Here is a 19,118-nt window from a genome sequence, read left to right on the forward strand (position 1 = left end):
GGGCCGACTCTAGGTATAGACGGGCTAGGCCCATGCCTAGGGCCCACACTTTCCGGTGGTCCAATATAAAAAAATAAAAAAAATTATTACGCTTTTATTTAAGTAAAATTTAAGTGTATTATAAGCAACAAATATTTATAGCTTAGTTGGTTGAGGTGGATGGCATAATGTCCAAGGTCATGGGTTCAAATTCCATAACACTCTTCTTTTAAATTTCTTATTATAAATTTTTGAGGGCCCCAAAATTTAATTCGTATTGGGCCCATATATTTTCAGGGTCGGCCCTCTGTGTATATGTACTGAAAATATCACAATATTAATCACTTATACATAATATAAATGCAACATAATACATATGTGCTTGTAGGAGATTACATTATATATTTTGTTTTTCTTTTAAAACATACAAGACATACCAAACAAAAAATTATAAATTAAAGAGAGGATGTAATCTTGAAACGATCAATTTCTCGTTGAAATGTTTGCACAGCCAACTCGGTAGGGAAGGCTATTGCCACCGAAATCCCTTTCTCTCCTTCCTTCTCGAGCGACACAAGACAGCTAATAATCATAGAAAAGCAGGTGGCTGCTCCAGTGAATCTCGGCAAACCCCAACCAAAATCTATCTGATCGAACCCAAGACGAGTATTGTCAGAAACAATGAAGTTTCCAAGTTCACTAAACCTCGGTCGGCCTCTAATCACCATAAGATCTGCAACCGATTTCATGTACTCAACATTCACTTGCTCTTTCGCTTTCTTGATCAACTCCACAACGTCACCCAAAGAGCTTTTGCACAAAACTTCGGCTTTCGACATTACTGCTGGGTATGCAAAAGCGTTGCCGTAGTATCCCAATGGCAAACCTAATTTCTCCATCTCCTCTTTCTTTGTACGTATACTTGTTAAGCAGGAAAAGCGAACAACTTCATTTTTGTTTAGATTAAGAGCGATTGTACGACATTTCCAGAGACATGCAGCGAGTAAATCAAATCGTGAACAAGTTTTTGCTAGGTGCGGTGGAAGTTGTTTTCGAAGGGAGTTTAGTTTATATAGACTGAAAAAGAATGGTCATTGAATGTGGTTGTTTGGGTCCAGCAACATGTTTGAGCATTCGGAAATAGGAGACACAAGTGGTACGTCTTCAAATTCAAGATGTGAACAAGTTATTCTTGGTGGGTTTCGAGCGTTAAATATCTCTCGTTGCCAAACAGGTTGGATAGATGGAACATGTGCACCACCTATCATTTCTGCCATTGTCTTCAAGAACTGGGCCAATCCAAATCCGTCGCACATTGTGTGGTTAAAGCTTAGTGCGAACAAGAATCCACTACAATTTAAACGAGTGACCTGAGAAACAGTCGTACACTTCAAAACATAAAATTAACTTTTTATTTATCCCTACATACTCTTGTTTTTCTATTTGAACAATATGTTAGTAAAATCCCTAATATGGGGACTGATAAACAATCCAATAATATATACATTTTTTTGTTGAAAAATTGTATACTTTTATTTTTTATCCATTTTAATATATATTTTAAAGAAAAAGCATAAACACGAAGAAGAAAAGAATATGACAATAAGCAACTTAAAGGAGAGGGGAACAAAAAATTACACTATTCTTCAATTTTTTAATTTGACTAATAAATTCAAAACAAAAAAAAATTAAATAATTATTAATATAAATTGTTAGAATTTAGAAAAAGGTGAATGGGTTCATCTCAAAATCAATTGTCAATGGGAGAAGTAGCACATTCCTCTTATATATTCTATAATCTTTTCACACATTAGCAATGCATGTAGAACTATCTATAATATAAATAAGTATAGTTAATTTATATACGGTTATAATATTATTATTTTATTATAATTATTAAAACTATACTTAGTATTAGTAGTATTATATATGATATTATGGGTGACTATTCAATGGTTACATTTTTATTGTAACCATATGATTACATTTTTCTTTAACCTGTAATAGCAGGTTATTAATAGGTAGACTTTCCTTTTTTAAATTTATTAATTAATTATAATTAACTATTTTCTTAAAATAATTAATTAAATAGTAGGCATTCCTTTTTTAGAATTATTTAATTATAATTAACTATATTCTTAAAATAATTAATTAAATATTTAACAAGACCTCTTTTAGCAATTAATATTTATATTTAAATCCTTACTTAAATTATTTTAATAATTAAGCCATTTAATTATAATATTTACAATAAAATTTATTTTTTTTTACAAAAATTAAACTTCTTTTGACACAAATTAAAATTCTCTTCTTATAATAAATTTTCAAATAATTAATTATTTTTAAATGATATTTAATTATTTTGTTACAATTATATGAACTTAGTATGAGGCCTCAAGCTAATCAATCGATAACAAGTGCAGCCATTTTTTTTTTCTAAAAAATCCTTCAACTTATTTCATTTTTTATTTTTTAAATATTTAAATAAAAAAAATTAAATAATTAAGTGTAATAATTTAAAATTAAGATTACAAGTATAATAAAAATTAAATTATGAAATTATACGTGTATAATTTTAAATTATAAAAAGTTTTGCTATAAAATTTTAAATAATTTAAGTATAAAAAAATAAATTGCTAAAAGATCCTTATATAGTAATAAATTGCAAAAAATTAATTAATAATTATAATTAATTTAATTTTAAAATATAATTAATCTTAATTAAAGTTTTATAAGGAAATAAATGATTAGGTCATTTTCAGGTTACAAGCTATTTATTATTTATTTTTATTAAATTTCCAAATTAATCACAACCATTTAATAGTAATCCAATGGCTTAAAAAAATGTAACCATGATGGTTACAATAAAAATGTAACCATTGAAACATCTTCCATGATATTATATATGGCATATAATATAATTACAGGGACACGATTTTGTCCTGTGATATACTTTCACGGAATGTATTCCGTGATGTACGACAACCGTTAGATGGGGGAGTTATTTGATCTGAGGGCTGAGATTGATCTAGAGGTAATTAGGGTTAAAAAATGGTAACGTACCCTGAGACCCATCTAATGTACCCAGAGACCCATCTAATGTACCACAGAATACATTCTGTGAAAATACATCACGGGACAAAATCGTGTCCCTATAATTATATAGAGATTGTAGTGCTTTACAGTACACAAACTTTCAAAATTAAGAGGGGGACAGGATCCGTTCGGGTACAACCAATGTTTCACTAAAAAAAAAACTTTTAGTTCAATAAAAATAATTTGGGACTAAACAATTATATAGTAATAATAAAAATTATCACTAAAAATAAATAAGTTATGGCTAAAAAAACATTAATTAGTGACAACAAAAATTTACTAAATAAAATATTACTGACAATAAAAGTTGTTATTAAAAAAAATAAGTTATAATTAAAATTAGTTATGACTAATTGTTTTGACATTTTAATAATTATTAGTCAAATAGATTTTTGACTAAAAGAGACTTTTAGTGACAATATTATTTTTATTGCAATTAAAAATTTTAACTATAATTTTTTTAGTTATAATGTTGTCACCATATTTTTCAATTTTCACTATAATTTTTTCTCCAAACTTAAAAGTCAATTTTTTTGTATTATTTGATGATACGCATGATTTAATGGGATTAGGTCTATCTTTTACAAAGTGAATATCTAAAATAAAATAAAATAAATACAGTTAAACGTATTGATTCCGACTGAAATTTTAATTAAAAATAATATTTATTTGTATAGTAAATAGCAAAATTTTAAGAATTCAATAAAGTATATACATAAAAAAAAATTGAAATGCAATAAATAAATTTAAATAAGCAAAAGAATTCAGTATATTATTAAAATATTTATAAAATAAAAAATTAAAGGTAATTTTATATTTTATATGCTGCAAAAAATGTTATATTATTTTTTATAATATAATATTTAGATTAAATAATTAAGTGTGACAAAATATTAATTTTGTTAAATCGTAACATACATATTGTGGAGTTACAAAATGTGTGTAGGATGATCACAAAATAGGAGTTGCAAATCCTTTAAATTGATGATCACTTGAATATGTAACTCTTACCTCTTTTGTTAAATCTAATTGTTTATGAATGTAAATGAATGATAACTATTGAAAATATAACTGTTGGACACTTGATTTATTCATTTATAAGGTGTATAAATGGTTCAAAATCAAGTGGAAGTGATTTGGAACACTTTGGAGAAGAATTGGTCAAAGCTGAAAAATTGGTAACTAGTAACTAGTTACTGTTTTTTCAGCATACGAGTACAAACGTTTGTGAGTCTTTCTAACAGTCCAAAACTCCTCAAAATTACCCAATTAATATCATAAATACCTAATTTATGAGTGGGTAACATCCAAGGGCTTTATGGTGGTCAAACTTGTTCATATGAGAGTGAAAAACTCTATAAATAGAGGTCATATTGTTCACTTGTAAGAGAATTAGTTGAAATTATTTGTTGTAGTTAGAACCTTGTGAGGATATGCTCATCCTTAGACACTAGGCTGAGCATATGAGGGTTGATAAATCCTTAAGAGCATTTCTAGAGTTTCTCTAAGTGTACATATGAAGGAGGAAATGACTTTTAGGACAAAGGTCCTTGAGCCCTTGGTCAAGTTTTTCGTGTGTTATTCTTCTTGTTCTCTAACTTTCTTGTAATCTTGATGAAATACTTTTATTTGTATTTAGAGTATTTTGATTGTAATCCTCATATTCTCTCTTGTAATGAGAACTTTTCCAACAATCTAAAAGTCATTTCGATGGCGTATTCTTCTTAATTTCTAAAAGACTTGCCATGAAGGTCATACAATCAAAGAAAATTATCCATCCATGGGTAAGCATTGTGGATATTTATTTTGTGATATACTATTTAGTTGATAATAATATATTATATTCATATGATCACATATGATATTTTGATATAATATTTTTACATGATAATATATATGATATGTGTGTATATTATATTATTATATATAGTGATGTATCATATTATAATTGAGATTATAATATATTATTATGTGTATATATGTGAGAGATATATATCATATAACATGTGATATATGTGAGTTATATGTATATTATATGATGAGCATAAGATATATTTACATATATATATTTGCGAGAATAAATATGTAAAAATAGTAATTTCTATATACGTACATATATGATATATATTATGTGTTTATAATATATATTGTGTATATACATATTAATGTATTCGTATGTTATATATATAGTATTAGAATATTTTATATATGGAAGTTATTTTCTAATTAAGGAAATGATTTTCTATTTAAGGAAATAAATAAATAATTGATTTTCTGATAAATGAATATTTTATATTCATTGAATCTGGACAAAATCAATTATGTAATATTCTATATATGGTCAGATTTCTATATTCATTACCTAATTTGATTTCTTGAATTAATTGTCAAAATATTCTGACAATTAATGTGGCGCAGATACTGATGGAGTATCTCACCTATAAATATAGGGTCTCGGTCCCCGAGCTCCTCACTCATTCTGAATTCATTTAGCAAATTCCATCTAAAGAGAGTTGAGAGAGCGAGGAAGCCCGAACTCCAATACCGAAGCTATCGCAGGGATTGAAGCTCAAAGATCAATGGCTAGAGGTATTTTGATCCTTTCATTGCATATATTATTGATATGATTACAGTTTATTTTCCGCATTTCATATCATTTGTATATGCTATATTACATACACTATATATATAGTCTAACAGTTGGTATCAGTGCGGATTTATCTCTGCCTTGATTTTGGTTGAGTTTCATATATATATATATATACACTTATATACACTATTCATATATATATATATATATTTGTTTGGTTCATTTCGTGGTGTATATATATATACTCATATTCATATAATTCTAAGTATATATATATATATTTTTCATACGTATATACATATATATCTCTTTAATTTTATATATATATATTATATACATTTATATACTGTATATATATATTTTTTCATTTTCACGTGTATATATGTTTATATATATATTGTATATTATATATATGCTTTATCGCATAATACATTCATAATATTCATTTTCATTATGTGATATATACATGCATATAAATATATATATAACATAAAGTTATCGGTTAAAGTTTATTTTTTCCGTTTTTCATTTTTATTTTTCGGTGTTTATTTCGAATTCTATATACATTACTATATTCGTATAGTATTATAGATCGATCTAAGCATTGAAAATCCATTGAAAAACTTAAAGATGGAAAACATTTTCAGTTAAAACTTTTTCGGACCCGATTAATTTCGTGATATTAAAGTATACATTTTTTCGTGTTTTCGTGCATAAAATCTATGTGGATCTCTTTATTATTTGATTTAGAACATTTTAGATTTGAAAACACGCAATTTGGTCGTCGGAAACGCAATTTCTGATCGGGTTTGGGTCGGGTTCGACGGACCCGCGTGCAGAAAAACGGGTAAAATTGACCCGGTTTGGCTGAAGAAGACGACCAAAACGACGTGTCGTTTTCCACAAACGACATGTCGTTTTTTGTGTTTCTGGGCTGCTGTCGTTTGATAAAACGACATGTCGTTTTTCCTTTCTGAAAAACGACGCGTCGTTTTGTTAGAATTGTGTGCTGTCGTTTTATTAAACGACATGTCGTTTTTTCCCCCATGGAAAACGACATGTCGTTTTTCATTTTTGAGATCAGCCTTTCACTATATAAAAAACGACGTGTCGTTTTAAGCTTTGCAAAAAACGACATGTCGTTTGGCAGTATGGTTTTTTCAAAAAAAAAAAAAAAGGAAAAAATTCCGAATTTTTGATAAATTTTTTATTTATTTGGAATATTAATTATTTTCCTATTTTGTGTGTTAATTTAGTCAATAAATTGCATTTAGTTAATTTTCTTTTTTTGTTTAATACATATATATAGTATAAATTGAAAATGGAAATTTGTTTAATTTGGTAATTTATTACATGATTTATTTAGGCATGTAAAAATTGTGCTAATTTGTGTATTTAATTATATATTACCAAATTTCTGCAATTTATTGTCTAAATTAATTTTGAAAAATCTGCCATGAATTTCATATTAAGGAATTTGCATTTAATTAATTATCATACATTAATTGTATTATTTTGTAATTATTTGATAAATTTATGTTTAATGCAATTAATTTAGATATGTATGATTTAAATGCTATTCATAAATTCCTTTTATAGTGCTAGATATATTTAGAAATATTCAAACATTAAGATAGGTTGAATATTTTATTTAGCAATTAAGTTTCATAAAACTTCATAAAATTATTCATAAAATATTCATAAAACTTAATAAAATGAATAAAATATGAATAAAACGTAAGTAGTTTTGTGGTTTGACATAAGAAAACATGAACCTGGGACAAATGCTCATATCTAGAACGGTTTTTAATGATCTTCGGACGACCACACTAGGAGCACTAATCTCAGTGATTGTCTATTATGTTAATAACGAAATTACTTTTAGGTAGAGCCCAATACCTAATGTCTAAAGTGAAAATATAATTTTTTATAATTAGGGAGTAGCCACAGCATCTTTAATTATATAAAATTATATATTAATTAAAATTCACCTTAATGGACAAAACTTGTAATTAATTATTTGGATATAATAATTTTACCCCACAGGAATTTTATTATTTTTTATAATTAATTAGGATAATATATTAAGTTAAATTCTCTTAATTTACCCCACAGGGAGTTATGAGGATTTGATTTAATAGTGTTATCACAAATTTTATTTAAAGATAGATTTCATTCCTCCATTAATCTAAATTAAATATTTCATTAAATCTATCATAAAGTTCATATAATTTTATTAGATTTAAAATTTAGCCCACAGGCAATTTTAGATTTAATAAAATTTTCATCTTGATCATGTTTCTACATTGGTAAAACATGAATTCATTAAAGCCTCAATTCTTTTAACATCTAAATTTTTTGTAATCCTATTCTTGCAGCTATTTCATCCACCTCTAAATATGCTGAAATCACTAGTGAAATCCCTGAGCTTAGGAGTGACAACTTCAAAATCTGGAAGGAATGAGTTCTTCTCCACCTAGCTTGCACTGACATGGATTATGCAATAAGGAAAGATGAACCAGCTGCTATCACTGATACTAGCACTGTTGCTGAGATTGCACTACGTGAAAAGTGGGAGCAATCTAATCGTCTTTGCATCATGTTCATTATGTCCAGAATTCCTATGGGAATGCGTGGATCGGTGGAGCCACCTGAGAAGGTGAAAGACTTTATCAAAGTTATGGATGAGCAGTTTGACACTTCAGATAAATCTTTGTTCATCAACCTCATCCAAGAGTTCTCGTCCACAAAACTCACCGGTGTTAAAGGAGTTCGAGAACATATTTCTAAAATGAGGGACATCACTGCTCATTTGAAGAAACTCGACGTTATCATTCCTGATACCTTCCTGGTTCATTACATCCTTCACAATCTTCCTCCACAGTATGGGCCTTTCAAAATTTCCTACAACACACATAAAGAAAAATGGACTATCAATGAATTGATGACCATGTGTGTTCAAGAGGAAGCCAGGCTCCTACAAGAGCAAGGAGAAAGTGTTCACCTGACCACTCAACCTAAGAAACGCAAGCCATTCAAGAAGAACAAAGGGAAAAAGCCCGTGGCTCCCAAGGCTGCCATAAAGAAAGATTTCATCAAATGTTTCTTTTGTAAACAAAAGGGACATGCGAAAAAGGAGTGCAGCCAGTTCAAGAAATGGATGGATGACAAAGGTAATCCAATTTCCTTAGTATGTTATGAATCTAATATGGCTAATGTTAATCTTAACACATGGTGGATTGATTCCGGTTCAACAATTCACATAACAAATTCCTTGCAGGATATTCAAAATCTAAGGAAGCCAGTGGCAAGTGAGCAAAGCATCTTATCTGGAAACAAGATGGGCTCACATGTGGAAGCTATTGGAACATGCAATTTAGTTTTAAGTAATGGTTTTATTTTAAAGTTAGAAAAGACCTTTTATGTACCAAGTTTCTCTAGAAACTTGATTTCAGTTTCAAGACTTATACCCTTTGGTTTTTCCTTCACATTTTCAGACAAATATTTTAATTTATATTATAAATCTGAATGTGTTGGAAATGGTATTTTGTCTGATGGTCTTTACTGCCTTAATTTACAAAATAATACCACTAATAATGTTATGCATGTTCGCGCTGGCACTAAAAGATGTGTTATGAAAGAGGATTCCTGTACATTGTGGCACCGGAGATTGGGACATATCTCCATTGATAGAATTAAAAGGTTGGTAAAAGATGGGGTACTCAATACCTTAGATTTTACTGACTTTGATACTTGTGTGGATTGCATTAAGGGAAAGCAAACCTCCAAGTCTGTCAAAACTAGTGTCCATAGGAGTTCTGAAATATTAGAAATCATACATACTGATATATGTAGTCCAGATATGGAGTTACATGGTCAGAAATACTTCATCTCATTCATAGATGATTACTCACGCTACATGTATATCTACTTACTTCATAATAAAAGTGAAGCATTAGATGTCTTTAAGATATTTAAAGCTGAAGTAGAGAAACAATGCAACAAGCAAATTAAGATAGTGAGATCAGATAGAGGAGGTGAGTATTATGGTAGATACACAGAAGATGGACAAGCACCTAGTGCATTTGCGAAGTTTCTTGAAGAAAATGGGATTGTTGCCCATTACACCTTGCCCGGTACACCCGAGCAAAATGGTGTTGCAGAAAGAAGAAACCGAACATTAATGGACATGGTGCGGAGTATGCTTAGTAGCAACTCTAACCTTCCTAAATCCTTGTGGACTAAAGCATTAAAGACATCCGTGTACATATTAAACCGAGTTCCAACATAGGCAGTCTCAAAAACTCCTTTTGAATTATGGAAAGGTTGGAAACCAAGTTTGAATCATGTACGCATTTGGGGATGTCCATACGAAGTCGAATATATAATCCACAAGAGAAGAAAGTGGACCCAAGGACCATAAGCGGATTCTTTATAGGGTACGCTGAAAAGTCTAAAGGTTACAAGTTTTATTGTCCATCTCATAGCACAAGAATTGTGGAATCAAGGAATGCAAAATTTCTTGAGAATGCCTTGATCAGTGGGAGTGATCAATCAAAGGACTTAGGTCCTGAGAAAGATCCTTCAGAACCTTCCACTTCAAAAGCAAGATTGATAATGGTTAACACTCCTGTAGTTCAAACGAATGTTGAACAACCATTACCAATCACTGAAGATCCACAAGTTGGTAATGATAATCCAGTAGATCAAAATGTTCAAGAGTTGCCTGCAACTGTTGAACAACCTGCTAAACCTGCTGAACCAGCTGCTGCTCCCCAAGAGCCTGTTGGTGAAGTCTTAAGAAGATCTACTAGACCTATCAAACCAAAGATTTACAAAGACTATGTTGTGTATTTATTAGAATCTGATATTGGAATTGGAAATGATCCAGAAACGTTTTTACAAGCTATGAACAGTAGAGAATCAAAATTGTGGTACAATGCTATGGATGATGAAATGAATTCTATGAGGTGCAACAGAGTCTGGGAACTTGTAAAGTTGCCTAATGGGGCGAGAGCCATTGGCTGTAAATGGGTCTATAAAACTAAGAAAGACTCATTAGGCAACACTGAGAGGTACAAAGCGAGACTTGTTGCTAAAGGATTCACTCAAGAGTAGGAATGGCAAATGGGGCGGGTCTGCCCCGCCCCGCTTCTGACCCGCCCCGCCCCGACAAGCTATTGCCCCGCCCCGCCCCGCCCCGATTACCTTGAAAATTTAATTGGGTCTGACCCGACCCGACCCAACTGGGTCGGGTTTGACCCGATTTTTTTTTTTTTTTTTTTTTTTTTGCAAATTTACTTCTTCAAATTTTATTTTATAAGTGACTTTATAAGTTAAGAGAAAAATATTTTCCTAAAATTTTATAAGAAGTTTTATTGAATCAATTAAAGTATTTAATTATATTTTATAATTATTTTAAAATTTATCAAATTTAACATTAGGAGTTTTTTTTTTTTTTTCCATTAAAAAAAAAAAACATTAGGAGTTTTTTTAATAAAAAATTTATATTCTCCTAGTCAAGGCCTCTTCTTTCATGGTTCAACACCATTAAAACTCACCCTCAAAGCTTTTGCGATTGCTGACTGGGGTGCTTGTCTTGACACCAGGAGATCCATATCTAGCTACAGTGTTTTCTTGGGAGATTCCCTCATCTCATGGAAATCAAAAAAACAACAAAGCATATCCCGACCCTCTACTGAAACAGAGTATAGAACTATGGCCAATGTCACCTGTGGGCTTCAATGGATCATATCTCTCTTAAAAGACTTTCATGTGGATATATCTCTCCCTGCTCTCCTCTTTTGTGACAACAATGCATTCATACATATATCCGAGAATCCAGTGTTTCACGAGCACACAAAACATGTGAAAATTAACGGCCACATTGTTCGAGAGAAACTAACCAATGGCATCATCAAACTCAACCATGTTCCTTCGAAGATGAACCTTGCTGATATACCCACTAAACTCCTCTTTTCTACTCATTTCAATGAGATAATTTTCAAGATGGGTGTAAAAAAATTTTAAGAAATTCAAAAAAATTTAACACGTCGAAAAACAGTGTTCAAAGAGTCTATTGCACTCGTGACTTTTTTATTTCATACGCATGTGAAATAGACGGTTTAAACCTTTATTTTTTATATTGTAAATTATTCCGAAAATCTCAAAATTTTACAGGATGCCTTAAATAACTATAACGTACACAACTATAAAAAAAAATTAGACTAAAAAATTCTTATAGATACCGAATCAGTTAGGAGTTGCATCAGTACACCTATTTTAATGGGGTGTATTGTAGAACACCCTATCCTTTTACACCCATAATTTATTAATATAATTTTTTTTTAAAAAACACTTTTACAATTCTCATATTTGTCGTGAAATCAAAGTGGGTGATAAAGTAGCTGGAAGACATGGAAATAAAGGTATCGTTGCTCCCCTAAAATTATTTCTAATCTTATAGTATAATTCAAAGAACAAGGAAAAATATTTTATCTCAAGAAATAATTCATGGACGGTCAGGATTTAAATAAGAGTTCTCAATCAGTTTTATTTATGTGTAATTAATTAACTAAAGTATTATTCAAAAAAAAAAAAGTATTAATAATGATTTAGTGTGGAAGTAAAGTAAACCGGAGAAACAGTTAATTTTTGTTAGAGATTCTCCCAAATCGGGTCCTACACCGATGACGTGTCCATTCACCACGTGGCAGAAGATCCGTCACACTGGATCAGACGTGAAATCAAAATTTGGTTTTTTTTTTTTTTTTTTTTAAAAAAAATTATCGAATCGGGTCAGCCCCGACCCGAAAAAATTTAACCGGGGCGGGGCGGGGCGGGGCAAAGACCCGATTAGAGACCCGATTGTGTCGGGGCGGGACTGCCCCGTCGGGTCGGGGCCCCGACCCGATCCGCGAAAAAGCTTCGATTTGCCATGCCTACTCAAGAGGAAGGAATTGACTATACGGAGACTTTTTCTCCTCTATCAAAGAAAGATTCCCTCAGAGTCATCTTGGCATTAGTTGCTCATTTTGATTTAGAGCTGGAGCAGATGGATGTAAAAACTGCTTTTCTGAATGGTGATCTAGAGGAAGAGGTATACATGAAACAACCAGAAGGATTCTCCTCTAGTGAAGGTCAGGATTTGGTATGCAAGCTCAAGAAGTCCATCTATGGATTAAAACAAGCATCCCGCCAATGGTATTTAAAATTTCATGATGTCATCTCTTCCTTTGGATTTGAAGAGAATGTCATGGATCAATGCATATACCTGAAGGAAAGTGGGAGTAAAATTTTTTTTTCTTGTTTTATATGTGGACGATATTCTTCTTGCATCCAATGATAAAGGGTTGCTACGTGAAGTGAAACAATTTCTTTCAAAGAACTTTGAGATGAAAGACATGGGTGAAGCATCCTATGTCATAGGCATTAAGATTCATAGAGATAGATACCGAGGTATCTTAGGTTTATCTCAAGAAGCCTACATCAACAGAGTTTTAGAAAGATTTCATATGAAAGATTGTTCACCGAGCGTTGCTCCAATTGTGAAGGGTGATAAATTAAATTTGAGCCAGTGCCCAAAGAATGATTTTGAAAGAGAACAAATGAAGAACATTCCTTATGCTTCTGCTGTCGGAAGCCTAATGTATGCTCAGGTGTGCACAAGACCCGACATTGCTTATTCTGTCGGAATGTTAGGAAGATTTCAGAGTAACCCGGGGATAGACCACTGGAAAGCTGCAAAGAAAGTTATGAGGTATCTTCAGGGTACTAAGGATTACAAACTGATGTTCAAACGAACTGACAATCTAGAAGTAGTTGGCTACTCAGACTCAGATTTCGCTGGTTGTACTGATTCACGTAAATCTACATCTGGTTACGTGTTTATGTTTGCTGGTGGAGCTGTGTCCTGGAGGAGTAACAAACAAACTTTGACTGCTACTTCTACTATGGAGGCTGAGTTCGTTTCTTGTTTTGAGGCTACATCACATGGTGTATGGCTAAAGAGTTTCATTTCAGGCCTTAGAGTGGTTGATTCCATTGCAAGGCCGCTAAAGATGTTATGTGACAATTCAGCTGCTGTTTTCATGGCTAAGAACAACAAAAGTGGAAGTCGAAGCAAGCACATCGACATTAAGTACTTAGCTATTAGAGAACGTGTTAAGGAAAATAAAGTGGTCATTCAACACATTAGCACTGAATTGATGATTGCCACCTCATAAATTCAAGGATCATGTAGAGAACATGGGACTTGGTTCCCTTATGTAATTTGTACAAATAAAGTTATTATTAATGAAACTCTTATTTTGATTTTTCTCATATTTATGCGCATCTTAATTTTATATTTGAGAAAAATTTCAGAGGACCTGAATAAACATAAGGTTTAGGGTTTATTCACTTAAGTACATTGCCACATAAAGTACATTGTTATATAATAAATATATTGTAATACATGGAAGATAATACTCGATTCATAATGAAGACATGTCGCTATGATTCGTATGTTTATTATATAATGAGGAACGTTGGGTTTGAATATTTTAGTTTAAATGCTGACCAAGTGGGAGAATATTAGAATATTTTATATATGGAAGTTATTTTCTAATTAAGGAAATGATTTTCTATTTAAGGAAATAAATAAATAATTGATTTTCTGATAAATGAATATTTTATATTCATTGAATCTGGACAAAATCAATTATGTAATATTCTATATATGGTCAGATTTCTATATTCATTACCTGATTTGATTTCCTGAATTAATTGTCAAAATATTCTGACAATTAATGTGGCGCAGATACTGATGGAGTATCTCACCTATAAATATAGGGTCTCGGTCCCCGAGCTCCTCACTCATTCTGAATTCATTCAGCAAATTCCATCTAAAGAGAGTTGAGAGAGCGAGGAAGCCCGAACTCCAATACCGAAGCTATCGCAGGGATTGAAGCTCAAAGATCAATGGCTGGAGGTATATTGATCCTTTCATTGCATATATTATTGATATGATTACAGTTTATTTTCCGCATTTCATATCATTTGTATATGCTATATTACATAGACTATATATATAGTCTAACATATAGGATATGTAACATATATATATGTGCACTCTTAATGGGTATTACCCATGAATGGGTAAAATTAGAAAATTTTGAGTTTGTATGCTTAATTTTTCGATCTAATTAAAAAAATCTCTCATTTTTATATCATATGGGCTAAGATTGTTCCATCGGTATAAAAAAAAAAAATTAAAAAAAAGTTTTTTAGCAAGAAAAATAAGAAAAGAAAAAATTGAGTTTGAGTTAAATATTTTTGTATAGTATGAACATATTTTTGATATAGTGTAAAAAAGAGATATTTTTTGATACATTTTTTTTTAATTAAGTAGTTAAATTAAGCATAGAAATTCAAATTTGTGATTTCATTATTCGTTATTAGATCGAAATTCGATGGTTTAATATTTTTAAAATTAATAGTTATAGTTAATTTTGTTTAATAACCATTCATGAGTAATATCCATTAAGAAGCTAGTGTTCCATATATATGGTTGTGATATTTGTTTATTATAAAGAAACAATCCAAGTTAGAGAAAGAAACCATACACGGGTGTAATCTTTGTTTATTTACTTAAGAAAAAAAAAATAAAAAAAATTAGATACAAAGAAATTTAAACTAAATAAAAAATATATATGAAATTTTAAATCAAATAAAAAAAATAATATATGAGAAAATTAAGAAGAGATTAGATAGAGATTAATAAAGTAATTTTAGACTGATACATAATACTTTTTCTTTAGATAGATATATAGATTATTATTATTATTAAGAAACTAAAAAAACACACACAAAGTACGTACCTGAATAAATATCAAAGGAGAATCAAGTATATTGTGAGATTGTGGAGGAAGATTAAAAAGAAACTGATGTAAGAAGGGGGATGAGGGTTGAATCACATTGGCAAGCTGGTCAAAGTCAACATCTGCAGTAGCTTCCACAAAGGATACCCCTTGGCCATTGCAGTCTACCATAAGCTTCCTGTTGAGACCTTCCTTAAGCCTACCAGCTAAGGGATAGTAATACACCAATGTTCTACCAACAGCTTCTTTGATAAGCTTCACAGGATCATCATGATCATGTTCTTCCATGATTGAATTTGATGAAGAAGGCTTATTCTTGTTCTTGTAAAAGAATATTACAGGAGCAATGAACCTTAAGCCTTCTTGGTCATCAATATCTGATAATTCTTTTACCTCACGAGGTGTTGCTTCTGCTGGTCTGACCAACTCTGGCTCTAACCGATTCACTTGAAACAACCTTGCTGATTCCATTGACGTATTCTTAATCTGAAAATAAACCTATAATCTTTAATTAGAATTTAAGGTGAAGTGTGGTGAGAGATTTTGTGTTTAGTACTACTGGCTTGTATTTATAAAACAGTAAATTTATAAAAGTTATTATTGGTGTCTAGCAATTTTCACAGTTTCATGTTATTATCGGGCCTCATGTAATTTAAAAAAAAAAATTCTAAAAATAACACTAACAAATAATAAGAAACTACCGATTGTTGGGCACTAGTCTGAATAGCAATACTGACATTTAATGCTTAGATAGGTATATTCGTGGGAACAAAACAAATCCTGGTAGTGAACCTAAACAATACACGTGGGAAAAATTGAAAAACCAAAGTGCTAATGCTATAATCCTTTGTATTCCCACAACAGTTGTTGCAATTTATGACTCGACACTAATTTATCTGAAGTGATCACATCAACAAACTCATTAATTATAGAGAAATGTTAAAGGGCACTAGTGGTGCCTAGTACCTTCCTATGTGTTAATATCGCTATTGGTCTAATTAAGTATCGGGTCCCATATAATTTAATATAATAGCTTTTAGGAAGTATCGCTAGCCAATCGCAATGCAACATGTCGAGAAAGTGCTAGGCACCACTATCTCCTAATAGCAATGCTCTTTATTATATTGTGAGAAAAAGTTAAACTAGTTAGATATGGTCATATACTTTTATATATTTATTTATTTTTATCATATCTACCAAATGTTCGAAACATATATATCAGATTATTGGCGTGCGTGCATGCCTTATAATATTTCTTTTCATCATCTGTCTTATTTGTCGTACTTGAGGCGATTGAAAAAACCAAATAAGTTGATATATGAAATCCAAAACAGTTGAATTGGCTCTATAAAAAGGCATGACCTCAAGGTCAGTAATAAGTATAAATAATATTACATACATATATAAAATATGGAGAGAAAGATTTACAGTTTTATCGTTGCTGCAATAATTTTTCTTGTAGCCACCTCTTTCAGTCCATCTGCTGCAGGCAAGCTTTCTCTATAATTTCTGTACTTTTATATTTATCAATAAGGCCTCATCATATGAATGTAAATATTATTACATATATGCAAATTATAACTTTTTACAAGATTTATAATTTACATTAATTATTTATTGCATGAGTACAGAAAGTGAGAAGGTGGAACTAAGATCTGATGGTGGGAATGACATTAATCATGGTGTGGATAAAGCTAAGATATTGGACATGATGGCATACCCATACCCTCTCTCGAAAATAATAATGGAAGATAACGAATTGGGAGTTCAGTTCTGTGGATTATGCCTAAAGCCTGGGGTCACGTGTGAGAAGGGATGTCTTTGTACATGGAAATTAGGTTGGCTAATTCCTATTTGCAAGGGCCTGTGCTGCTAAATCTACAACATATATAACATAACATCATCGTTGGTTCTTTTTATATTGAATAATGCAAACCCTTCAATCATATAAATAAATGTATAAGAAGCATAAGGCTTAAGTAGTCATGAATGCATGCATGTTCTTAGCTGCTGCTTCTTGTTTTTTATTAATTGTAAAACAAATATGGTATGCGTTTGTCGTATTTGTAATGGTTAATAAAACATTCACTCTATTTAATTATATCCTAATGCTCTTTGACAGCTGAGATGGATTACGGATAAGAACACACACGACGATTATGTGCCATTCTTGGCACTTGAAATAGCCAATCTCGGTGTAAAGTACTAGCATTTAGATTAATTGGTCATTGTATGCATGCACTTATAATTCTACACCACCGTATTAGCTGTTATTTATTTGTTGATATTATTAAATCATCCACTTGAGGTAGCCTCAAGTGGCCATAAGGGGTGCGTGTGTATTGGAGGTCCTGGGTTCGAGTCACAGGTTATGCTGATGTAATATATAAACGCTTAAATCAAAAAAAAAAAAATCATCCACTATAGATTAAGAGAAATACTAAGTGCACTTAAGGTGCCAAGCAATTTGTGTAATTTATTAATATCACATGTTTCACATTTTAACATAATAAATAATATAAAAAATTATTAATAGCATCTTCAATAGAGTGCTAAAAAAAATAGTATATTGTTATATTTTAAAGCATTAAAAAAAACATACTACTCTAAAAGTATTTTAAAAAGTGTGTCCAATTTGGGAGGAATAAAAATATAGGAATGGGAATGGGAATGGGAATAGAAATTGTAATATCCGCTAACTCCGAAAGGGTATTTTTGTAATTTTATTTAGCTGAGAGTAATTTTTTTATTTATTTATTTTATTTTACATATTTATGGATTTAAATATGTATGGGATTATTTTTGTGATGATATAATATTTGATTTTATTGGCATGTGCATAATGCCTAATAGATATATATGTCTGGATATTTTATATGGGTATATTATTATTATTATTATTATTATTATTATTATTATTAACATTATTAACATATTATTATTATTATTATTATTATTATTATTATTATTATTATTATTATTATACGTATTATTATTATTATTATTATTATTATTATTATTATTATTATTATTATTATTATTATTATTATTGTTATTATAAACTGTTATACGAAGTTACTTACGCACGAACGGAACACACGAACCGAACGCCTATTTTGGTGGAATGGGAATCGCTCCACTTCGGTTCAATGCGATATTTTGCTTGGGTTTAAACACGATAGAAATTAGGTTTTAAACTCTATTTTCGTTCACCCAAAACAGAGAACCAACGAGAGAGAGAGAACACGTATACGGCGTATACGATACCGAAAATTTTCGTTTCTTCAAGCGGAGTGAAACCTGGGTGAACGTGGGGGTTTGGGATCACTTATATACGACCTAAGGAAGCTTTTTAACGTGGTATAAGGGGCGGAAGTCGTCGTTTTAAGATTCGCCATTTTTGAAGCTTCAAAGGTGCGGCTTAGTTACGGACTCGAATTCGAACGTGTTTAAGCTTGTTCTTGGGTCAAGGGAGGTTATATTTGAGTGCATGGGACCCTAAGGATTATTTTTGACGTAAGAAAACGAAGCTTTAACGTCCAAAACGAAAATCCAAAATTTTGGACTCCATTAAAGACGGTACACCGCCAACG

At 30.8% G+C, this 19,118-nt stretch overlaps 1 protein-coding gene and 1 pseudogene across 1 annotated transcript; one reads left to right on the top strand and one right to left on the bottom strand.

Moving 5' to 3' along the window:
• Positions 1 to 295: 295 nt before the first annotated feature.
• Positions 296 to 16,501, bottom strand: LOC133037946 (alcohol acyl transferase 1 allele RGa-like; annotated as a pseudogene).
• A 357-nt stretch (positions 16,502 to 16,858) lies between these two features.
• On the top strand, positions 16,859 to 17,626 carry LOC133037947 (uncharacterized). Its single transcript, XM_061115764.1, has 2 exons — positions 16,859 to 17,014; positions 17,157 to 17,626. Exons 1-2 carry the CDS (start codon positions 16,936 to 16,938, stop codon positions 17,399 to 17,401), a joined length of 324 nt encoding a protein of 107 aa, XP_060971747.1. The 5' UTR covers positions 16,859 to 16,935; the 3' UTR covers positions 17,402 to 17,626.
• The last annotated feature ends 1,492 nt before the right edge of the window (positions 17,627 to 19,118 follow it).

This window comes from Cannabis sativa, chromosome 5, assembly GCF_029168945.1.
Source record: "Cannabis sativa cultivar Pink pepper isolate KNU-18-1 chromosome 5, ASM2916894v1, whole genome shotgun sequence".
NCBI classification, from domain to species: Eukaryota; Viridiplantae; Streptophyta; class Magnoliopsida; order Rosales; family Cannabaceae; genus Cannabis; species Cannabis sativa.